This window comes from Larus michahellis, chromosome 15, assembly GCF_964199755.1.
Source record: "Larus michahellis chromosome 15, bLarMic1.1, whole genome shotgun sequence".
Classification (NCBI taxonomy): Eukaryota; Metazoa; Chordata; class Aves; order Charadriiformes; family Laridae; genus Larus; species Larus michahellis.
In genome coordinates this window covers 3,970,660-3,995,648 of record NC_133910.1, presented here as the reverse complement: position 1 = coordinate 3,995,648, position 24,989 = coordinate 3,970,660, and the positions used below count along the sequence as shown (strand labels likewise).

Sequence of the window (24,989 nt, the reverse complement as noted above, 5' to 3'; positions counted from 1 at the left end):
GATGTTAGATTGACAGGAGGAGCGAGGGGAAATTAAATGTGTCCCTGTGGATCTGAGCCTTGGCACCACAAGCCCCTGCCCCTTCCAGCCAGCCACAGGGGTCACTTCTCAGGCTGCACTGGCCCGTTGGCTAATGGCGCAGGAAAGCCGTTGCTCTCAACCCACGCCATCCTTCCGAGGTGAGGATGGACCATCCAGCCCAAGCATCACCGGAGTCTGGGAAAGTGCAAGTAAGAAAGGAAAATTGTTTTGTGTACCGTGAAAAGGCCCCAGGGACTGGGAGAGTCACACGGAGATGCGGATGTGTCGACAGCACCTTTATTCCCTGGAGAAACCTGCTCTTTTCTGTCTCTGTCATCTGTTGTGATGAGGACACCTCCACTGGCATTGCCTTAATGCTTTCATTTTTCGGCACAGCGCTTGGTTTCTGACCACCACACACAAACGTGTCACCTACCCACCCAAAGCAAGAAAAGAAGGCTTTTTTTTTTTTCTTTCTTCCTGAAGATTGCAAGTCAAATTCTGCTTCTGCGTAAAATCAAAGTGAACCCACTGGCTTCCAGGGTGGAGTTCTGGATTTAGCCTGGTGGAGGATCAGCACCCATTTTATTCCTTATGTGAAACTTTTTCTAACAAAGAGAGGAAAATCCTTTTCCTTCCACCAGCCTGCTCAGACATCTCCGTTTCCCAGATGTTAGTCTGACCTCTGCAGCCGGAGGAGCCGCTTGGGGCTCACCGACCTCCAGCGCTTCGCACACAGCCCACACGGGAGGCAGATGCATTTTCCTTACGCGCTTTCCCAGCTGCCCTGACAATAGAAGAAAGCGGCGTTTGCGTGTGTCTGCGCTGATCGGGACTGTCAGGGTCTGTCACACGCGCGCGGACCCTGGGGGAGGCGGCGTTCAGACGGGCGCATGTAACACGGTGGGAGCTGTCGGAAAGGCTTTGCGTCTCGGAGCTCTGTGGGGGGTTCTTCAGGGAGGGTGCTGCCGCCTGGCTCTGCTAAAGAGGCAAAAAAACCCCCACCGCTTATTTAAAGTCTTGCTGCAGATGGGATGAGGGCACCCAGGCGGATGAGAAGGGATCTGATTTAATCCGGAAATCTGACTGAGCACAGCTAATCAGCACAACTAAAAATCTACCCCCCTCTGTTCCCGAGAGGGACATTCTGGACCAATTTTCCACCAGCTGAGCGCCTCGTTTACACCGCAGCAAAAGAACGGGTGACAAAAATCCCGGTTCTCAATGTAAACGATACCAGAAGGTAGCGGGGGACGTAGCTTAGAGCCCCGCTCACCAAAAGTCCCACGTAGAGTCATAGAATGTGTTGGGTCGGAAGGGACCTTTAAAGGCCACCTAGTCCCACCCCCCTGCAGTAAAAGCAGGGACATCTTGAACTAGATCAGGTTCATCAAAGGGAGCGCAGGCTCCTCGTTAGGGCAGAGCACCCCCCAAGCTCTCCTAATGACCCCTGGCGTAAGGATGGACAGGCTCATCGCAGCGGGCAATAGCTTGCCATTTCTCTTTGGTTCAGCATTACGGAAGATTGCAGTGCTATCACTCAGCAGCAGATTTATTTGGTTTTAGACGGAATCAACGGGCAACATGCAAAGCCTCCTCTGAGTGCCCAGACCTGCCAACCTGGGAAATCTACAAGGATTTCCCATGGGAAGCCACGTGCTCTGTGTTTGCAGCTCTCCACGGTGGGTAGAGACGCGCACAGAGTGACAGAGCTGCCCAGGATGGGTGTCCCGCGATGTCCTGCGCGTCCTCCGGGATGGACGGGGTGCCGCGCTCTGCAGCCCTGCGGTTCTGGCTCCGTTAAACCGAGCGGGGCTACAAAAACGAACCTCCCCTTCAGCACACAGGCCCAGGGAAACGAGACGGCTTAGGGCTGCGTGTGTGCACCTCTGAGCCTCCCACGCGCTGCCACCACACGCATTTGTTCTTAGGGGACATTTCTCACTTCGCAACCAAAGTCCTCGGGGCAGGGACTGGCTTGTGGTTTGTGCTTTGAACAGCCAGAGCGAGCTGTCAACACCAAAGTGACAACTAGTAACGATGAGTTAGAGTTGGGAAACTGCCCTTATGCCGACTGAAGCCTTCAATGTGTCTATAAACCAAGAGCGCAGAGAAGAGCATGACTGCCTACACCCCGTGCTCCATCCTGCTCTCCATTTCCAGGGGACAGGCACCAGGCAGGGGTGGGACGCAAAGCTCCGGCCTCCCTGCAGAGAGCAAAACACACCATAAATCATCAGGCAACTTTCATGGACACAGCCTCTCCACCAGCACCTGCTCTGAGCCCATCAAAGCCAAGATATAAAGAAAATCTCCCAAATCAGAGCGGATGTGGTGAGGAAGAAGGTTGAGGATGCAGGGCTGGAATTCATCACACAGCGCAGAGGAGGCACTTGGGACCCGCGAGCTCCGACACAGGATGCATCACTTCGGGAGGCTTTTTTTAGTTGGGCTTCCTTTACACCCAGATCACAAATCAGCCTTTAAATTCTCTCTGAGGTGCTAAAGCTTCCACTGTACGTGACTCATGGCTAAATGAAAGGTGCTGCCAGGTACATCCACCACTGAGAACCTGCGGAAACCAAGCAATGCACATATTAACCAAGCCTATTTTGCTGAAATCCCTTCCTTAAAACAGACACTGAAGTCACAGACTCGAATTTCTCAGCGTCTAGAAATGAGATGCGTCCTTAACGTTGACACAAGCAGGGGAGGCGATTGCCAAACGACTACAACACACAGCCACCCGCTGGCTTGGGTCCCCAACAAGGCAAAGAGCGGGAGGTTCAGAAGTAATGACTGCAGCCTTCCTTCTTTCTGCATGAAAACGCACGCCAACAACAACAAAATAAGCAGGAAATAAATTGCAGTGAAAACGCAATCAGGAAAACGCGACGCCTGCCTGGCAAGCTCATTAACCGTTATTCCAACCAGTCGAGAACATCAGGAGCAAGTGACAGTGCACGTAAAGTCTGCCGGAGGAGATGGAAGTAAAGCAACTGAGCAGGTTGGTCCCTCTGGGGACGGCATTTAGGGTTTTTTCAGAGCCAAAGCGGCAGCAACGGGAGGGGATGTGTCGTCTGCTTGTCCAGTTGCATTTATCCGACTCTCACTTGCTACAAGTTCCCACAGCAACTGGACGTGGCCGTACGTGACAGCTCCTCCTCTCCTCTTGCTCTGCTCTGCTTCCACGCAGAGGAGAGATTTGGAACTTGTTTATGGCACTGAAGGAATGTCACCTTAAAACAAAACACCTTTGCATTCCAACTGCCCGCCTACGAGGACAACGGTGCCTGCGCGCCCGGCAAAGGATTGCAGAAGAGATGGAAAAACCCAGATGGGGCGAAAGCGTTTCCTCTGCTTCCCCCGGTGTTTGGTCCCATTAATGACCGAGTGCTGCGTGAACTGGGGCAGAGACAAACCATCTACGGTACCAGCCACGGCTTAGCATGACTTGTCCAAACAGATAAAAAAAAAAAAAAAAAAAAAAAGAGCCTTTGTGATAACAAATATTTCTTTCCACAAGAGAAAACCACCTATTTATGAAGCCAGCTTCTTATCTGAAAGCCTGTTCGCTTCTTAAAATCCTTCTGAGCCCGTTAATAAAATTCCATTTATCACCTCTGATTTACAGACATAGTGCAAAGATTAACGTTAATCCACTTTCTTTACAATTACTTCCCATCCCTATTTTCTGTCTACAGAATGTTTCGAACTCTTTGAAGGGTACTGGCAACATACTCAGTTTTCAGGTCCTCTGGGCTGGAAATGTACTATATGTTACTGTTAATAACGTTTCTCTGAGTAGCTCCACTGGTTTTGCTTGGATTAAGAAGCCCACATTCAAACAACTCCTGCCTGTGGCTAGAAAGAAAACCATAAAATTCATAAAGAATCAAATAAAATTCATATTAATGAACCAGTGACTAATATTGGTATAAATACAAACTGCAACCCGTCAGTGTTTAGACTGCTCAAGAAAGGAAAGTGTATTTTTAGTGATATTCTAATCTTAGGGTATTCCTTAATGATTAAAGATTTTGTTGTCGTAACCTTTTAAAACACTGCTTTAGTTAATGGCACTTTGCTTTGCAAAACTGCTGCTTTAATCAGCTACATAAATGCAATCCTTAAAATTTTGCTTCAGTAAATAGTGAAAGCTGACTATGAACATAATAATTTGATGTTAAAAATACCTACATATTAGATTGTGGGTATGAAAGAATACGTTCCGATTACAGATGAAAGGGAATTTCTTGTTAAAATACAGTTGCAACCGAAAATGCAATGCAAAAAAAAAAAAACCTTTCCACTAAAATTGGATTTTCTGTTCATAAACTTGGAGAAGCTCTTTCCATGTTTCAATTTTCCACTTGGAAAACACAGTGCGGCATTCTAGTTTGGGGTAGGCACGCACAAAGCAGGGGGTTTTAGCGCTTTTTGATTTGATGAGACAATTTTTCTTTCAGATGAACTCACCACGAGTGATTAAATTTGCTTTGCCGCTGACCCCGGGAGTTGCTGCTTGGCTGCTTTAGCACCTTTTCCTCTTTATGAGCTACATCTCCCGCCCGAGCTCTCTCGGGAGACGCGCTGTGCTCTCCCACCGAGCCGGGGCAGCGGCATCACAAACGCCACCACCGAGGACAGCCATGGAAAACGCTGCCCGGTCCGCTCCAATATTATGCTTGAATTTGATTTTGCTTTTATATATCAGAATTTTTGTTATTTCAGTTTCTCAGAATGAAAACGTTTTCTTTCATGTTATTTCTCCTAGTGTCTATGAGCCAGAAATTCTAAATTTTGAATGTGGTCAAAGCCTAATATAATACCGGCCCTTCCATCACATCCTTGTGTCCAGAGGCTTGCTACTGAAATTGGAAAAGCCTTTCAAACTATCACAGATGCCAACTTCTTAGATCAAGAAAGTTCACTAAATGCAATATTTTTATTGTTTTCAATATCATAGAATCACAGAATGACTCGGGTTGGAAGGGACCTTAAAGCCCACCCAGTGCCACCCCCTGCCCTGGGCAGGGACACCTCCCACCAGCCCAGGTTGCTCCAAGCCCCGTCCAACCTGGCCTTGAACCCCTCCAGGGATGGGGCAGCCACAGCTTCTCTGGGCAACCTGGGCCAGGGGCTCACCGCCCTCACAGCAAACAATTTCTTCCCGAGATCTCATCTAAATCTCCCCTCTTCCAGTTTAGAGCCGTTCCCCCTGGTTCTATCGCTCCCCTCCCTGATCCAGAGTCCCTCCCCAGCTTTTGTGGAGCCCCTTCAGGGACTGGAAGGGGCTGGAAGGTCTCCCCGGAGCCTTCTCTTCTCCAGGCTGAACCCCCCCAGCTCTCTCAGCCTGTCCTCACAGCAGAGGGGCTCCAGCCCTCGGTGCATCTTTGTGGCCCTGAATCACATCATCCTCAGATTGAACTTCCACTCCCTTTACTTGCTCTTTTAGACAATGTGGAGAACCGTGGATACAGAACGTGCTGGCCACAGGTACTTGGTCCCAGCAGGATAAGAAGCAGCTGAGATGCCAGAGGTGCCAGGGCTCAGCACCACGGCAGGTCTTTCGGGAGCCGCTGAGCGCATGGGCACGCACACCTTGGCCGGCGTAGAGCCAGAACATGCCCAAGGTGTGTATCAGAACAAAAGTTGGGAAAGTTCCAGCCCTTCGCTACCACTCCCTTGAGGTGTCCATGGCCACCGAAGAGCAGCAGGAATCGTTACGTGCTGCTGCGAAGAGTTTGGGGACAGCTGCGTCACTTGGTTTTGTACAGCTCGGAAGCGGCGCAAAGTTCAGCCAAAGCCTCCCCGTGTTAACGTAGCCAAAGTTTCATCGCTTTCAGTTTGAGTTGTTTTGTAATAACACAATGATTTCGCTCATCCATAACTCACCATCCTGCACGTGCTGCTCCCTATTGCTCTAAGAAGAAGAATTTTCTAACTTTTCGATAAAAGTACATCACACGCTAATCCCAGAAGTATAAATACAAGGCTTAGCTTTATGCACATTCTGATCTTAAGAAAATGCTAGAAAATATTTACTCTGTCCCAAGTTAAACTGCTGTCGTAAAACCCCTTTGCAGACCTCAAGATTTCTCTGCTATTTCTGTTGTGAATTGTGATCAAGTAATCGCATCCTCACTAACAAATAACAGGGTGAGAGAGTTAAAAGTAAAACAACAACAAAAAAAAGGAAATTAAAAGTCGCATCGCTATGGCCTGACTTAACAAAAACCCCACTGAGGTTAAATACGTGGAACCGTTAAGTTCTCCTAAAATCCAGTCAAATTTCATTTGCTTTAAATTCTTTTTTTCCTCTGAAGGGTTCGTGCCACGCTCTCCAGGAGACATTCTGGCAATTACACCGCAACGGCCCAGCCCAGGCTCAGCGGTGGCCAAAGTCCCACCGTCAGCTCCAGGCTTTTGATAAAAACCAAGACCAAACCCATCAGGGAATGAAGTCCCAGCCCCCTCTGTGCGCTTTGAGGGTGGAAATAAAGCAGATGACCCAGACAGCGAAGATACAAAAGCAAGTGATAGAGATCAAGAACAATTTGGGTTCTTGGATGGCAAACGACAAATTCATCCCGGCAGAAGATATTTAAGCTTTTTCATTTCCCTCTGTACGCTATCAGCTTATCGACGGCTGGGTGGAGGCAGCAGAGACGTGCTGTGATGGGTGGGGCGGGAGCGAAAGAGGCGCTCAAAAAAGAACAAGTTTTGTTCTAGAAAAAAAAATAAAAAATTAAAATATCTGTGGCAGGTGCAGGTGTTCAGCACTGCTGGGGAAAAAAAAAAAATCCCCAGCTTGTGGAACGCTGGCTTTTGATTTATTTACCGTTCTAGAAAATGCCTTAAGAGCATGCCATTTTTCATGTCCAAGCAATGACTGACACCTCTGGATCCTATTAGAAATAAACAATAAACAATAGCAACACAATGAGAACCTCAAGTTACTGGATGCACTGGTCTGGATTTCATCAGCCAGGGCAGCGTAAGAAGTATTCCTAAAAAAATTCAAGATCCCCAGAACTCTTAAATACATACCATTGGAAAAAACCACCATAATTATTCACTTAGCTGTGTGTCATCGCCTATGTACATATAAATTAGTTGCCAGTTTCAGTATGTATTTTAGATAAATGCTGATCTACTTAAAGAAATAGAGCATATCTGTATTTAATACCTCTCCTCAGTGAATTAAAAATGGATTTCGTACTGCTTGTTTCATGAATTTGTTATAGCACAAAGGCCTGGAATTGGCATAAGAAAATTACCTTGATTTTTTTTTAAAAAAAATTAATTTTTTAATTTATTTTTAAAAAACTAGCTCCAGTACTTTGCCCTTAGTTTCTTACCAATTTGGAATACTTATTTTTTTTATAGAAAAATAATCAAAGAAAGTGTATGGGGGGGAAAAACCCGCTCTCTGCATGTCAAAATACTTTCGAATCAGTTCTGTTCTTTCAGAACAAACGACCGCGGTTTTGCAGATCCCGGTTGCTACTGATGATAAAGGCCCACATTATTTTATGCTGTTTGAGAAACCTAAGGGAGAAAAAGGAACAGGGATTTTTTTTTATATTTTCCCCCCCCCTCCCCCGCCTTTAAAAAGCTCTTTTAGATTAGTAGATTACTGTTCAACTTTCCTATGCGCACAAAAATCAGAGCACTTATCTATTTGGTATAATTACAGCAATAGCACTCACAGCGGGGGGAAGCGGAGCGATAGAAAGGCATCCTGAACCTCGACTAACATTCACCCAGGGAACGGGACTCCACCGCACCTGCACGTCCCTAGGAGGAGTTCTTCCAGTTTATCTTTTTGAATTTCAAATAAAACCCGCATTTCTAACCATGACATTTAGACTGAGTAAATAAGCCCTTCAGATGTCTTCGTGCTTCAGGGGGGCTCTACTGGTGCCCTGTGACGGCTGGCACTTTTACGTACTGCACGCTGCCACGGGGTCCAGGCGTTTATTTAATCAAAACAAGGGGGTTTTGTGGAGAAATGCTCTTTAGATACCCACAGGGAAGAAAATGCACGCTCAGCTCATACGCCAATAATGGCCCTGGTTTGCATAGGAAATTACAAATTACTGCCCAGACGGTGCATAGAAATGTTAAAAAGGATGAGAATCCTCAGTCACTGATTTTTGCAGTAAAAATTTGTTCTGTTTGGAGCACAGATGTGAGTCATAGCAGCAAAAGAAGCCTCTATTATACCGTCTGTATCGCTGGCGGGGAGTCAGCGGCAGACCTCGATGGCAAACGCCTCCGAATGTGGGCAAATCCTCCTTCCAAGGGGATTTTAGTACCTGCAGTTCGATTTCATCCTTTTAAAAGGCAGCTCTGCCTCTGGAAGTTTGGAAAAAGAGGCCAAATTCTTCAGTCTTTCAAGGCTTTATTCCTAATTGTGCAAACATTGCCTCAAACTGGTTTGGTGCAACTTCTAGGGGAGCGAATTCAAGTGTTGGGAGGGAAGGAGCTCGGCAGCACCTCTCCTCCGTCACCACCTTTAACCACCCCTCTCTCCTGCCAGGGGTGAGAGACCCAAAGGGCAGCAGACCTCTCTCCACACCTTTCTGCCAGGAAATCCATTGGAAGAAACGAGCCAGAAGCTGCCTCGGTCTAATCTACTCCCCCCTAATTTTCACTGTCCCAACCCCATGAGATCTCCGACCTCAGCACAGACACATCACACCTACTTTTGCTGGTCAGTCTTGGTCACAGAAGCTAAACCCACACATCATAGCAATGTATTTTTGATACAAACACACCTAAGATCCACCAATGGACAAGGACCCACCAAAAAACAGGGAACAAGGAAGATGTCAGGAAACTGATGGAAAACCTCCTTTGCTTCCCCGTGCCTTTAGTGCCTGCTATGGCGCCCGTAAGGACAAACCCACGCGTGTTTGAATTGCACTTACTTGTCGCTCCAAAAGCATTAAAGAAGAAAGACAACGTCAAACGGTAAAAGTATAACCCAAAGCAAAGATACTAGGATGGGTTGATGAGAAGCTGATGACGAGTTTTGTTGTATTAGTTGTCAGGGAACAATGGTATTTTCTACAAACCTGCATCGGTGTCAAAGCGCACCCGTGATTCACAGCAAAGCCAGCAAGATCGGTTTGTTAGGAAGTGCGTGGAGTGAATGGAAGGTCTACCACTGTGTTCGCTCAATCACGAGTACACAGGAGCTTGCCGAGTGCCTTATTTTTGCCATATCTGTAGCTTTAAGCTCCAGCTCGAGAAGGTTAGAGAGCACAGGCATGACCAGTGCTCTCATGAGTATAAGTTTCCCAAGGATATTTATGCAGAGTTTTCCAATTTGGTCTCACTTGGGCCCCATTTGCAGAACTTTCTTTTAAAGTCCTCCTCCAGCTTTCGTTAAAGAGCGCACTCATGGTGGGCCCCCATTCTCCTATTGAACCATAAGTGCAAACACTGGTGGAACATCAAAGCCATCAGCCCAGCGCATAATAAACACAGAGAACAAAAATACAAGTAAGAACAAGACGAACCATCAAATGAGGGCAGAGGGAAGGAGAGGGAAAATAGTTGAGGAAGGGAAAATGGAAAATAATTAAGGGGATGAGGAAAAAATGAAGGAAGGGGAGAAAAAAAAAAATCACAGTCAATGTACGAAACACAACAGAGTTGCTCACGATCAAATCACAAGCATTATATGGCAATGTCGCACACCTTCCAGTCCTTCCACCGTATGTTGGTCTGGAGGCTTTCCACAATGATGGGAATGATTTTTGGAAAAAACAAGGGGGGAGCGAAGGCATCAGGGGAAGGGGAAAGAGGGAGGTTTGTAAATATAGAGATATATATCATAAATCCATTTACTGAATATCGTAACAGAGAGCAACTCACGGTGAATTTACGCTGGAGACTGACGAGCTGCGAGATACAGTACCTCGAGTTTGCTTTACAAAACTGCACATGCAAAAACAAAACAAACAAAGAAAACAAAAAGTGAGAAAAGAAAAAAAAAAGAAGAGAAGAGAAACCATAAAAGACATCGGGAGGAGACTCATACAGGCGGTGTCCTAGTGAATGCAGACTGCAGCGTGCATCTCGGTAGGAGACCAGGCAAGCTTCAGAAAGTGTGGAAGCCACAGACACACCACCTTCTAGTTAACAGGGAAACAACCAAAGAATCAAAAACGGAACCAAAAGGGAAAAAAATTAAAAGGTGAACCAAAAGCCACACGATGATATCAAGGACTTTATGCCTCCATATGCTATACTCACACAATGAAAGTCCTCCGCAGAAGTCATCTTTAGGACCTCAGGGTAGAGGTCTTTGTAGAAACAGGTGGCGATTGCTTTTACAGCTGTGCTGCAAATAATTAGTTCCAAGTGGGAGCAGGATGCTAATTCCCACTCTGGCCCCGTGACAGGAGGAAGAAGCCTCAGCACGGAGAAGAGCGTGAGCTGGAGGGAGGACCTTGGGCCACGTCCAGAGAACCAAAATCCACCTGAGGCCCAGCAGCTGGTGCCAGGCTGCTTCTCCTCCCTCCCTGCCTCGGATCTGCTCTTCAGAGGCACCTACCTCTCTCCTCCGAGAGGCACGGGGATGTGCCCGAGCTCAGACTGCCCGAATCCGGCTCGCCACCTCTGAGCACCATACATCCGCTGCAGCTGAGGCGGGGGATTACACGTTATTGAAAGGAGCTTGTTTCACTCCACAAGCAATTTTGTAGATTCTCCTCCATCCAGTGTTTGTATGAACACCATTGTACGCGGGGGGTTCTAAATACAGAATTCACCGAATTACACAGAAAAGGAGTTTATTCTTCCTTTGGCAGGGAATCTACAGGAAAACAGGATTCTAAATATCTTGATAGATCTTGGCGTTCATTTTTTCATAGTTATAAACAGTAACTTTTCTAAATCTACGTCACCCTAAGATTCCTCCCCAAGACTGAAAATAAAATCCCTTCACCTCCCGAATTTGCCTTTTCAGTTGCAGCATTTTTTCTCCTGCTTCCATGAGAGTTTTAATCTGTTAACAATCAATACTAGCAAACCGGAAGGTCCAGTTAAAATCTAATGTTCTTTGGATAGCATATACGTAGAGTTTTAAATATACGTTTACTTAAAATTAATGCATTATTCTGCACAGAAATGTTGGCCCAGGTAAAGTATCTAACGCAACAATCCAGAAGTCAAAAAACCTGGAGTGAATATAAGAGAAATTATGAAAGGCATCATAAAAGTTTTGCTTGGAGCAAATAATCTGCTGAACAGTCAGGTAAAGTATTTCGCTAAACTATTTCTACGTTTGTACCACGCCAAACAAAATGGGAGCAGGAGTCAAAGTGGGGTTGGCGTGCCCTGCTTGCTCGCCAAAGATGATTGTTTCCAGGTTGCTCAAGCTGGGGACCCTTTTACTCTTTTGGCTGGATGCCGAACCCCCGGGACGGCGGCTAAAACCTGCAGAGAACAAGCCCTCAAAGTAAACGCCTCAAGCGTAGGTAAGAAATTTCTTGGGCAAAAGAAGTGGAAAACTCGCGATGGAGGAGAATGTACCGGGCTGCCCTAATTTACCTGGAAGTCAGCCCCACCATTGTGCAATACCTCTTGCGGTGGGTTGACCCCGGCTGGACACCAGGTACCCACCAAAGTCGCTCTATCGCTCCCCTCCTCAGCAGGACCGGGGAGAGAAACCTTGCCACCCAATACACCTGTGGAAATTTTGCTTTAAATTGCTGAAAGCAGATCTCAGCATCCCTTGGCAGGAGACTTGAATGAACCTTTGCGTTTATCCCTGCCTCCTTTGGTGCAGTGCGGGAACGGAGGCCACGCTCTGCTCCTGCCAAGTGTCCTTGTAACCTGGCCAGCCAACGTTATGCAAGTCCTGCAGCACTCCAGGTTCGCTCCTCTGCTCCCGTTGCTGGAGTCCGCTTGGTCGAAACCAGAAATTTGACTAACTTTGTGCTGGAACTGCAGGGTGTAAAGCCACGAAGCAAACACAGCCTCCTTTTCCAAATCAAAATGACAGAAGTGCTTGAGCTTTGCTCGATGCTACTTACCATCCGCGAGGGACAGAGCACAAGAGAGTGTCTTTAGGTGTAGCTGAGTCACCGTTACACCAACAGCAAGGGCAAAAAGGTAAGCTAACAGGAGGAGTCACAGTACCTCACACATCAACACACTTCAGGGGAAAAAAGAAAGGGAAGAAATCACAAGCCAGCAAGAGAAGAACACCTCTTCTAGTCTACACATCACCCAGCAAGGGACGGTTTATGGGCTGGGTGTTCAGGCACACTTCTTGCTGGGTCTTGTTGGGTACCGAGAGCCCAACAGGAATTTGGAAATAGACCACAGAATTCTCAAGACAAAAGGAAAATATGGAACCTCTGAGATGGAAAATGTCCTGGAGAAACAGAGCAACTCCCCCCTCTTCATCCCCAGACCTGTACAAAAGGGACAGACAACTCCGAGAAGTCACTGTGAAATGATGGGCCACCAGTATTTGCTCTTGGCGCTTTTCTAATGAGTAGTCAACTTGCTCATACTAACAGGCAGTATCCACCTGTGGGCGTGCAATTAAAATGCCAACTGCTTTGAACAACCATGTGAGAGACCAGCAGAAACCAGTCAGAGCCTGGAGAGAGGAGGGGGCTTGAGGGGTTGGAAGATTGTCCTGGGAAGCACGCGTAACTCGGAAAAATGGTAGTGGGCGATTCCCTAGCCTATGTTTAGGCCTGGTGTCCACATTGCATGAACTGTCTCTGCCACTGTCAACAAAGTTGCATTCACTGCACCTGGGAAGTTCTTCTCCCATCCAGAACATCCACCCTATACCTACGCTAAAATAAATTCCTTGGGTCTGGCTACAACCGTAAACCATCACCCACAGGGAATTTAAAAAAAAAAAAAAATCATCAAGTAACAAAATGCAAAAAGTTTCACTCAGCATGACTTCAGCAGAACTACCTAGCAAATTTAGCCTTTGCTTTCTGTTGCGGTTGCTATTTTAAGGCTTTTCCCAAGAAAAAGTGAAGAGAGGCCATTGGAAAATGCACGGGCTCTGGGTGCCAGGTGAGCCCCAGCTCGTGTCCTCTCCGGCTGGTCTGCTGGCCCACGCTGGGCTGGGTGTGCTTATGGCAGCCCCTTTTGTACGTGCCATTGGTGCATCTCTGGCCGGAATAGAAAAGGTGGAGGAGGAACCCAAATGCGGGGAGTTCAGGCTTCGGTTGAGGCAAATACAGAAAATAAACCCGTGTTTGCCTTGGGGTCTTGTCGTGACCCACGGAAACGAGCCGGAGGGCTCTCCCTTCACTGGCACCTTTATAGTGGCATTGCAAGGTGCTTTGCACGTCCAACGCCTGCAAAAATGCCCCCTTTCCCCCCCCTCCTCCATTCTGGCGGCCGAGGAAACTGCACCAATGGTTTGATCTAAAGACCCGTCGGTCAGTACAGTCGCTCAGTTGAAGAGGCTGAGTGGTTTAAATGTTGTACGAAACAGAGGGTCTTAAAGACAATGCTGGGCAAACTGAACAAACCCAGAAACTCACCTCCAGAAACAACAAAGCAAGGAAAATGCTAAACAGAAAACAAAAACAAAAAAAAAAATCACAAAAAATAAGAATGAAACAATGGGCTCAAATTAAAAAGCAATAACACACGTTAAACAAATACTCTTGTTTTAAACCAAACATTGCAACAATGACAAAACCAATGCACCATCCTAGCTTTCAATCCTGAAAAACCACAAAACAAAAAGGCCCCTTCAGGATAGAGTTCACCAGGTGAAAAAAGCAAACTGCCGTCAGACAAAGCTGCTCGCGTTATGTCCCTTTGGTGGAGCAGAAGACAAACCATCGAAATCTTGGAAGACGGATGAAGTAGGAGCTACAAACCAAGGGCAGGTAGAATACCGTCATAAAGCGCTCCGAGTCAGTTGCAAGACAGATGATATCTCAACGCCACTGCAATAATGAGTATATTATTAAAACAGCTCCCCATGACACCGTAGCGCTTCACCATCTATCAACCACAAAGCAATTTGTGGCTCATGCAGCAGCCTATTGCATGTGGAAAGGTGAAGGCACGCCTTCGGACTCTCCAAGAAGGCTGACACGTTAAATAACAACCAGATTCTTATGCCTAGGAAACGACATTTTGCAACCGATGCAATAAATTGAATGTTTCCTGGAGCTGAGTTATGAAGAGCGGCTTGAATGGCAGAGGAGAGCAGAGGAACCAGTGCAGATCAACCAGTGCAGATCAACTGCAGGAGCGTACAAACCACCAGTGCACGCTGTATTTGCAGAGGAAAAATGCCGGAGGTGGAAGAGCAGAGTCAACGCTGCAGAGGATGCAACGGCCTGGAAGGAGGCTGCGGAGAAGGGACACGCTCGCAGTCCTTGAGGTAGGACTGACAAGAGAAAGGAGCAAAACAGCCAGCACAGCACCTCGCTGGTCAAGCAGCAGAACAACCGATGTGACTTTTCACCAGCCGCAGCCCCAGGACGGCGTTATCACCTCTGCGGGAGGTGGACAAGCACACCGGGAACATGAACGTCACGACCAAGGAAATACAAGTCATGGTGCCCTCTGCTAACACCTGAGAGACCCGTTTGGATGGATGCAGGTAGAGAAAGGCTGACGTTTTCAAAGCATTGACCTGTGCTATAGATGCCTGTTGTTATAAGAAATCCATTTTCATAGATCGTGAAAGGAATCAAATTATAAAACTAAAAAATTATTCTTTAGGAGAAAGTAAAACTATAACCTGATAGGGTAGAGCCCCCTTTGCAGCAGGCCCTTGGTAGCTCAGTCCCAGTTTTTTCCCAGCCCTTGCTCACCACCCAGGTGGGGGTACCCAAGCTCTACTGGCATTTGCTTTTTGCCGCGATATTTCCATACACCAAAAGTCCCGTTTCCAAGCATGCCCAGACCTATTTCATTCTTGGCATGTCCAGCTCTGAGTCGCATCAGAGGCTTCATCTGGCAAGTCTTGTCGTCAACAGCATCTGCTCCATCTTCAGGATCACTGTGTGGCTTAAGAGCATAAGAAACGAAGTAGCGGGGGTACATTTGGCTGTCAGCCACGGGTCCGTCATCGGCCCCCCTGTATTGGATAGAGATATCTAAGGGATACGCGCTGCAAACCTGAAAGCTGCAGCTGCTAAGCCCCTTTGAAGCTCACTATGGGTGTATTTGCATATTAAATAAATTGCTTTGGCATGCATTCGTTAAATATCTTTCGGATCGTGAGCCAGCAATCCATCCAGACGCCTATTTCTGTCTCACAAAACACCCAACTTCTCCCTTGCCTTCTCCTCTACGTCATTATCCATTCGGTCAGCAACCTATTGGCCCTTAATGCATTTTTATTTTTTTTTTTCCAAACTAAAGCCCGAGGAGCTTTGTGAGTGGCCTTTTAGGCACCTCGCTGGCACTAAAGCAGAGATAACGAGAAGTCACACGAGGGTTGTCAGATGATGGCTCCCACACAGCCCGCAGGATGCTCCGTGCTTAGTAGATGTGGAAGCGATCGACTGCCCATTGTAACGCGCTCGTTTGTAAGCCTAATTACCTGCCTGTACAAACGTCACAGGGAGGGATCCGGGCAGATAACAATTTGAGGCAAAATAAGCAGAAATCCACAACTTTGGAGTCACTTCCAATTGTGGTCACAAAACTGGCCCTGTGGTATTGAAAACCAGGTGGAAGCCTGGTGAAAAATCATGGAATAAGGTTATTTTAAGCAACTAACGGCGTGGTGTGAAATCTTAGCTCCATTAAAGTGGCTTTTTTTTTTTCTGATTTCTAAGAAATCTTCACATGCGCTGTGCTTTTGATTTAAAAAGAAGACAATAAGCATCGTTATCTTGCATTTTAAAATAACGGTACCAGGAAATTCAAAGAACAAGAGTAAATATTCTCATTTGTCTTCTTTTCAAGGCTGGACAGAAAATCTTTGTAAGAAAAGGATTATATTTAAAATGAACAAACAGACCTAGCATAAACGGGAGCTGATTAAAGCAGTAATGGCAAAATAAAATGTTAAGAAGAATAAAATAGTCAAATTAATAATATTCTTTTCCTTAACATGTACTGAACTGGCTCCGTTTGGCCTATTGTCTTTGAGGAAGTGGATTAAACTCCCAGGAACAAGGATCAAGAGATTTACGCTGGGGGACCAGAGAACCTGCTGCATTTCAGGTACTTTGCAATAAAACTGAACAGGAAATTTCTGTTTCTATGCTCGAGCTGCTCCAGACTTTGGGAGCCTCCCCTGAAAAAGGGGTCTGGGAAACATCAGCAGCTCTCGGTAAAACGCACGACCGAAGTTTTTTTGATGCTGGTGGTCCTGGTGTTAAAATTCCAGAAGAGTTAAAGGGAGCTTTACGAAGAACATATTTTTCAGTAAATCCATGCAGGGTAGGCAGCTCTCGAGCACGGGCCCGTAATCTCACGCAGGCACAGCCCTGCATTGACCTCAACAACATCTGGACAGGTATTTTCACCTACATATGCTTTTTTCCCTTCAGTTTAGATCAGCACTCATGACAAGGTGGGCCCCAAGGCAACGTTTTTTAAGGATTCTGGTATCGCGGAATCTGTGCGTATGTCCACGTCCGTGCAGAAAAGCCCGCATCTGAAAACGCAAATTTGATGTTTCCAGCTACAAACCAGTGACTGTTCACAGACATGATTTTATTCAACCCAGCACTCTTTCAAAGAGCAAAGAAAGAGCATCCAAGCGTGTTTCTCAGCCTGATATTTAGGAGGGTGCCTTTACATTTCAATTCTCGAAGAAGAATAGTTAATACATTAAGTGCACCCATACCTCTCGTAGTTAAAAATCCAAAGTGAAATGTTAACACTTCACCTGGTGAAATCTATCCTAGGACAGCTTAAAAAAATCCTAAAGCACAGTTATTTACAGCAAGGCAAAAGATGAGGCACTACAAAGGAAAACAAACTAAAAGAAATACTTTAATTAAATTCACGGATCAGCGCTGAAGTATTCGGTCAACCTAAAGCCCTGTCAGCAACAGAGATGGTATCAAAGGTCTCACAGAGTACTATGGGATGCTCCACTTGAACAGACATATATCGACACTGAGAAACAGAGACCAAATTATGAAGTTCCCAAATAATAAAATAATGCTTACGCGGCTATAGAAATGTTAGCTGCCGACATGGGGCTGACTTCGGCCACTTCCTTGGCCTTTTGCAGAGCGAGCTTTTGATTTGTGGCTTCCTCCATCTCCTCCTCATCCTGGTGCAGAAAATCAAGAGAAATCAGAGCATGCATCATGTAACGGCAATAGCCAGAGCATGAGTCATACGCGACTGTCACCACCGTGCTGCGAGAACAGTGGAAACTCATTGAAGTAAGGCAGAATTTCACAAGCCCTTGCAAGGACTCGCGGGTAGGGTCTTGGTGCCAACAACAGCTGGTCAGGATGAGAAATGCAAGGCTTGGTCAAGTGCTTAGTGCATTTTTACCACAATTCCATCTCCCTTGCAAAGTTTTCTTACCTCTCTTGGGTCTCCTCTTATCACTTAGAATTCAGGTAGGAGATTACAGCAGGGCAGGGAGAGACCTGACCATAAGTGTGACATTTCTGGGGGGAAACAAGCCCAGAGGTCAGACCTGCATGTGTAAACACACTCTAAACCCTACGTCCTACTTAAATGCATGACACAGACTCCTAAATCCTTCATGACTTCTTCCCAGTGTGGCTTTTCTGAAACAAGTCCAATAAGCAACACTGGATTTGACTGGTCCTGCTCGCATCAGTTATACCCCAGATATTTCCACTTCTTCAAGTTGAATCACCGCGGACATACAGGGTGAAAAGAGAAAGGAGGAGCCCTCTTAAAGCGGTGTCAAACAGAGATCAGAAAGACGGTTACGTTCATGCTTTCTGCATACCCCCCAGATCGCGTGGATTTTTAACTTCTGTTGGCGCTGCAGGTTCCCGCAGAGCATAACCGTGATTTATTTCCTCCTCCTTGGTGTAATGACAAGAGAACTACTGCTCAACTTCGAACTAGAGGATCTTCAGCAATGAGATGAGGGCAAGAGGTAAAGAAACAGCCCGGTTCATTTTCAGTGGTCATCTAGGTTAAACGTTCTTTGAGCTTTCTAGCCAGTCAATTTAGACAGTAAAATCCTGGCAGGATAAACATGGACCCTCTGATGGCAACGTCGGCATCACACGTGCTGAGGGAACAACCACAAGTCAGGCTGAGAGCAGTCACAGGCTCCTCTGTCAAACCTTATGAAACGGCACAGGTCTACCTCTGCTCTTCGACAGCAATGCTGTGAAACGGTTATGCTTAAAATAATAAGAGGGGACAGTAAGACATCTAACTTGGAAATAGGAAGTCATACAGATTTATCCATCCCGAATACCATATGCATAAAGAGTTCCTTGCTCTGACTTTGCTGTTATTTGTTTAAGCTGAAATCATTGCGGAACTGTTTTCCTTTTCTCCTTTAGACGGAAAAAGGAAATGACGTAAAATTAATAAAAAAAAAAAATTGCTACCATTAAAGTTTCCATTGATTATTTTTTTTCCTTTCCAAATATTAGCAAATCTATAAGAAGTAAATTCTTCACCGTAGCAAATGAAGAACCTGAGACAGGCCGTGGAAAAAAAGAAAGCCCCGCTGAAAGATGATACAAAGTCAATATTTCTCAACTGCGAACTTCCAGTAAACTCATCAATGGTTTGGAAGCTTGTTGTGAATCAAGGATAGCTGCAGAACATGGATCTTTTGAGGAGTAAGGCCCCCAAATAAGAAGGCTTTTAAGGTTTTCCTTTCATTCTGCAGCTATCGTCAAGGTGTTTCTTCCCTTGAGGACTCTCTCTAGCAGGGTTAAAATCACACACATTCAAAGGCTCTTGATTTTCCTTTCTGTGCACCTAAAGCACCAGGTGCAGTTTTTACCATCTCTCTAAAATTTGTAGCTTCAACTACATTCTCTCTGGAGCATCAGTAATTCTGCCAGATTCGATATCTCAAAGTAACAGCAGAAAAGAGCCGTTGTCATTATGAAGGCAGCCATCCCTAACTCAGAACACGCTCGCTCTTGAGCGGATGACTGCTTAATCATATCTCTGCAGCTCCTTCCACCCAGAGATTGCAGATCATTACAAAAAAATAATTAATTTTTTGCCTGATCCCTGCACTACCAGGTCTCACTGGGGCACAGGCTCATCGTCTTCTGCTCGAAGAAACCAGCTCTGAGCTGCGATGGTGACATCCATCCATCCATCCCTCCCTCCCATCTCCCACCAACAGCCCAGACACCATCATTATATTGGGACAAGTGCATGTAAAGGCCCTGCCAATAATGACGTCTCTCTTTTTAGGTTTCCTTTCTGTTTTTCTAGAGTTCCTCCCCTTTTTCTTTCAATGGTATTTCTCAATCTCAACCAAAATGCCAGTTGCCAAACTGAAATCCAGGCTGAGAATAGCAAGAAATGCTTTAACCTTGAAAGGCTGTACCAGCAAGCCGTAGGCAAGTCGAAGAAAATCTAGAAAAAGCAGGGAAAGCAATTAAAAAGTTTGAAAACTGAGTTCTGAGCAAGGATTAAAAGAGCTAAATACATCTATGTTGGACAAACAAGTTCTCCAGGATCTAAAATATTACATAAACCTTGAAGACAGATTAGCCCATATTTCAGGAAAAATTCCAAATCTCCGTTTAAACCACGCAGTTTATCACATGGTAAAACCCACCTTTGGTGCTGCCCGTAAGGACGGGCACAGCGAACGCTGGCTGTTCTTTATTAAGTTCACCCAACTAAAGCCCTCGCTGTTGGGAAGGAGGAGGAGGGGTCTTCACGGCTGTTAGACTTTGGTTTTTGCCGCTCATTTCAGTCCCTTATTTCTGGGGATTTCTCGACTTTTTTTAAGTATGTTTTTATATATTCCTATGTAAAATTCACACATTACTCCTATCCCACCTTTCCCAGGGGTTGCTGGCAGCGCAGAGAGATCAGAGAACACACTTTGTGCTTTAGGATAACAAAGGGTCACTTACGGGGGGGTTACATGCCAATTTAATGAGGATGAAGAACGAACTGCTGCATGGCACCGGAGACATTAGGGGATGGTCCGCGGAGAGAAGATTTTAAAAGCAAATATCGGGGGCAATTTTAGATTCCACTTTGAATAAATGAACAGGAAAAAAAAAAACAACCCTGCCATAGAAGGTGGGCAACCCAAAGAGATCCAGGACACTTCTGAGAAATCACTAATCATGAAGTTGGCAGAGTTTAAGTCAGCGGTAAGGGAAAGCCAGCCCAGGAAGAGGAGTGAGACCTGGGGAGAAAGAGGCAAAGGCTGGAGAACAGATTCTTTGTATATTCAAAGCAAAGAAGGCGAGTCTTTTTTTTTTTTCCTCCACCAAAAATGAGTCATTCCAACATACTGGCGAGTTTTGTAACAGACATCGGATGATCGAGCTTCAGTTAAATATAGTTACAATTCTCATAACTTCTGTTACAGGTCACAAGGCCCAGCTAAGGCTACCAAGAAATGTTCAAATGCCATGATAAAAGATGTCCAAATTAGCGTCCAGAAGTGGAGATACTGGTTGAGACATTTCGGTCCTGAAGGGCAGCTGGAAAGCTTTTTGTCTTTCCAAAACAGAGGCAGCTGCAAACTGCTTACTGTTTTCCCCCGTTATACGTAGCACTGATCTCCATTCGTTTTCCAGCGTAAATGTCAAGGAAGTCTCCTGAGATCAACTGACTCCCAAGTAACTTAATTATATCTCCGGGCCATTTTGGGTTTTGCATGATCATATTTACTTAGCAATAAATCCCTCATTCTCCAGGTATGCTGGATAATTGAATTACTTTTATCTTTTTCCCTCTTCTTTTGAAAGCCGTAGTGATTTGGGGGGGGGGATCATAAATAAAACTAAAGCAAAAAAAAGAGTTTCTCAAGAAGCTTTATGATTTGGCAATGCTGCTGAATCCATCAATATTTAATTATACTTTATAAACACCAACAAAGGCAGGTTTCTAACCATCTCAGCCAGCTGCTGAAATATTCACAAGAAAGCACTAAAAGGATTAAGAAAGAAGTAGGATGAGCTTCATTATCCAAGAATTATGCTGGGCTTGATCCTCTCTCTCTCAGCATGTGCAAGGGATGCCCGTAAATCAGGCTGGGAGGAGGGAAGCCCCCAGGCTGGAGGTTTTGATGGCCTTCAGAAAGAACAGAAACAGCTGAGCTGATACAAGGGAAAAACTTCCCCGAAAAAAAAGAAAAAAGACAACCGAGAGCCATGAAACAGAGCCCTGAGCTGCACGATAAGAGAGGAAGGATGCAGAACATGGTCTCGGAGACACAGAAACATTTATTATACACCTGAGAGCCACCAGCCTTCTTGTAGCGTCTGTGCTGGGTATCAGCTGTCAGGAAACCTGGAAGCTGAAGCCAATCACGCAGCTCCCCAGCAAAGGGGAGCTGGGAAAAACAACCTCAGCTGAAACAAAGACACGGATTTTAACTGGGAACGGGTGGCTGCTTTGGTCTTCGGCAGCTGGAGTGAGGTAGGAAACTCCTAGAAATCTCTGTGTCCCTGAACTGTGGAGTTGTGTCGTGCATCCATGAATTATTGCACCTTTCTTCAAACTCTAAAAGAGAAAACATCCTTGCGTGCTGCTGCGTAAGCACGTGGTTAGTGACCCTCTTGCCCTGTAAGGAGCATATAAGCTAAAGCTTGTAAAATACAACTGCTAAGGTGGCCACACGGTGCTTCTTTTGCCACTAGCAGGTCACCGTGACTGGCGGCGGTGGCAACAGCACAGCGATGGGCCGTGCGTGGCTTTATCCACCGGGTGAGAACAAGCTAGAAATGGGCAAACAAAAGCTAACGTTGCCTCATAAATACAACCGAGCGTGCTACAATGAGAAATCAAGAGTGTGTAATCACACAAATACGAACTGCAGCACTTGCAATCCTCCCTGCGCAACGCTGAGGCTGGAAGTTTTTCTCCATGGGGAACGCTCCAGTATAAATCTGCGCATACGGTAAAGTCACATCGGTGCCATTTCCCTCTCTTGCCAGGACCTGGCTTTCTGCCTGCGCTTGGGCTGGTGCCTCCAACTTCTCTTGCACCTGGTAAGAGGCAGGAAGATTATAACATCTTCACTGAGTATTCACAACGGCCCGGAGTTGTTTTCCAGGGAGTTGATTGGAGACCGTTAATTCTTTGATTCATCCCGAAACTCAGCAAAGGTACGAAACATCAGTGCGAGACAGCAAAAGCAGCAATACAACACCTGCTTTTCCCCATCTCGAAGCTTCAAGTCAGCCAAAACCCGTTAATTGCTTCGCCTCTGCTCTTGAAAACGGTAAACGCTGCGAATGCCTCTGCACCTCCGCGCAGCGGCGAGATGAGCAATGCCCACTGCCCGCTCCCTGATAAAATGGGACTAAAGAACATGACACGTCTCCCTGGAACAAGCCTGAAATTAAACAAACCTGAACAAGAATAAACCTCTGGGTCCCTCCCTGCAATGCAAACTGGTAACGAGAGATACCGCGTGAGGGGGCTCTAGAGGAAACCGCGGGGTGTCTGGGAGGGTCAGTAACTTGTGCTTTACATCCATCAGCTGGGGTCTAAGTTTGAAGAAACAGAAATCTCGTACATACCTTGGTCAGCTCTTGGGCATTGGCCAGATTGTCAACAGCGATAGCCAAGAAGACGTTCAGGAGCGTATCTTTTGGGGAGCAGCTAAGGAAAAAAATCTTCACATAGCCCATACAGTAAACTGCTGCCCTCCTGCTGCCACCGCCCCTCTTCCCCCACTTACAAATCATCGGTATATTATGGGTTGACCCCTTGCATCGCTGCTTTGTCTTCATTTCTACCTCCCACTTCTGCTGGGAGCCAGCTCTGCCATGCAACAGGGGCTGGACACCCATTTCTCCCTTCCCCGGCACACCTCCCTGCTGAGGACCCACACACGGGCTGAGCAGATGGGCTTTACAACGCTCTGGGTGCAACCAGCACGGGACCATGTGGTGGTCCTGCAGACACAGAGGGCCCTGGGTTTTCAGTCCAGAAAATCCACACCTACACTCCTGCCCATACGCACACACAGAGGATTTTGCTTTCATTTTTTTCCCCTCTTGTTTAAAAGGGCAACCGCTACAACTCCTGGAAATCGGTCATTTTAAAGCCAACATTTGCATAATATATACAAGGGCATTGGATACCACGAAGACGTTGATCTTAGGTCACTGCTGCGTTACATACTGGTGGGAGGAAACTATCATGACTTATCACACCGAAGTCGCTATGTCCATTAGACCACCGCGGACATCCTCTGTCCCGAACGCCGCAGCCCCACACAGAGCCCCGCGACAGCAGAGCCCGTTAGCAGGACGCCCAGCCCGAGCTAATGAGATCTGCCGGGAAACGGGCCGTTAGTCCAGGCCAAATTGCATCTAGCCCAGCTAAACAACCACCAGTGCCCACGCCAGCCTGGGTCTCTGCAGAGCACTGAATTATGTCACGGAGACATAACATTTCCCCGTAATTATCTATTCATATTTTATTTTCATTTTTCCACTTAATGATTCCAGCTATTACTTGGCCCTTCATATATTTCATTGTTATTCCAGCTACGCGTCTGCAAAACAGCCCCAAAACAATTGTAAATCAGATACCTTTGCATATGAAAGGAGAGCAAGCAAAGCAAAACCAAGTCTCAGCTACTCTCAAGGAAGAAAATGCATTTTGCTCTTGCACACTACCTGGGGACAGGAGCGTCACTCACTTCATCGCTGCGTAAAGCTACAGTTGCTCCTCTAAATATGAACGTACATGAGAGAGAAGTTGCTCTCATGAGTATTTACCCTCTGGAGATTCACAAAGGGTTTAACAGCAATGTGCTGCTACTGCCTTTGTATTACACTGGCCCTGACAGAGCCGAAAACTGCATCCAGCTCTGGAGCCCCCAGTGCAAGAAGGACACGGAGCTGTCGGAGCGGGGCCAGAGGAGGCCCCGGAGATGCTGGGAGGGCTGGAGCCCCTCTGCTGTGAGGACAGGCTGAGAGAGCTGGGGGGGTTCAGCCTGGAGAAGAGAAGGCTCCGGGGAGACCTTCCAGCCCCTTCCAGTCCCTGAAGGGGCTCCACAAAAGCTGGGGAGGGACTCCGGATCAGGGAGTGTAATGACACGATGAGGGCGGATGGTTTCAAACTGAAAAAGGGTAGATTTAGATTGGATCTGAGGAAGAAATTGTTTGCTGTGAGGGCGGTGAGCCCCTGGCCCAGGTTGCCCAGAGAAGCTGTGGCTGCCCCATCCCTGGAGGGGTTCAAGGCCAGGTTGGACGGGGCTTGGAGCAACCTGGGCTGGTGGGAGGTGTCCCTGCCCAGGGCAGGGGGGTGGAACCAAATGATCTCTAAGGTCCCTTCCAACTCTAACCATTCTATGGTATAGAGCCTGGGACCAGCTGCAGGGTCCCCATAAGCTGAGTGAAATGCCTGTAGCAGTTTCAAGCAACTAATCCAGTTATTTTCTGCTGGATGAATGTCCCTGGTTTGGCCTGGGAGTTGGAAGCACTGCCCAAAGCAATGCTGCAGCGAAGGCAGGACCGAGGGACAAGGGAGACATGCTGGGGGCAATCGCTCCAGTGATGGGAGGAGAGGTGAGGTGTCAGCCCCCAGGGTGCTGGCTAACCTGCACCGAGATTTTGGGAATCCGTGGCCTCTCTGTGCCCCTCTGATTGCTTTCCATTTCTCAGAAGGATGCCAGGAGGAGACATCTCAGGTGTCTCTATAAACAGAGGAGCCAGGAGGGGTGCAAGGCTCATTCACCGGCTGCAGTCGTCTCTGCCGAACAGGAGCGTGCCCAGCAATCCTCCTGCTCCCGCGGGCTCTGGCCAGCCTGGCTGCAGAGCCACTGCCCCATGTCGGCATGGCACCAGGAGACTTCCCAGGGC

The 24,989-nt window shown here is 46.8% G+C and overlaps 1 protein-coding gene across 1 annotated transcript in view; it reads right to left on the bottom strand.

Annotated features, from left to right (window-relative positions):
- The window catches only part of CACNA1B (calcium voltage-gated channel subunit alpha1 B), a 312,680-nt gene that overhangs the window by 86,365 nt on the left and 201,326 nt on the right, over positions 1 to 24,989 (bottom strand). The window contains exons 18-19 of the mRNA XM_074608904.1: positions 22,695 to 22,762; positions 17,178 to 17,284 (exon numbers count right to left, since the gene is read on the bottom strand). Coding sequence (XP_074465005.1) covers positions 17,178 to 17,284; positions 22,695 to 22,762 — 175 coding nt within the window. The remainder of the gene's footprint in view (positions 1 to 17,177; positions 17,285 to 22,694; positions 22,763 to 24,989) is intronic.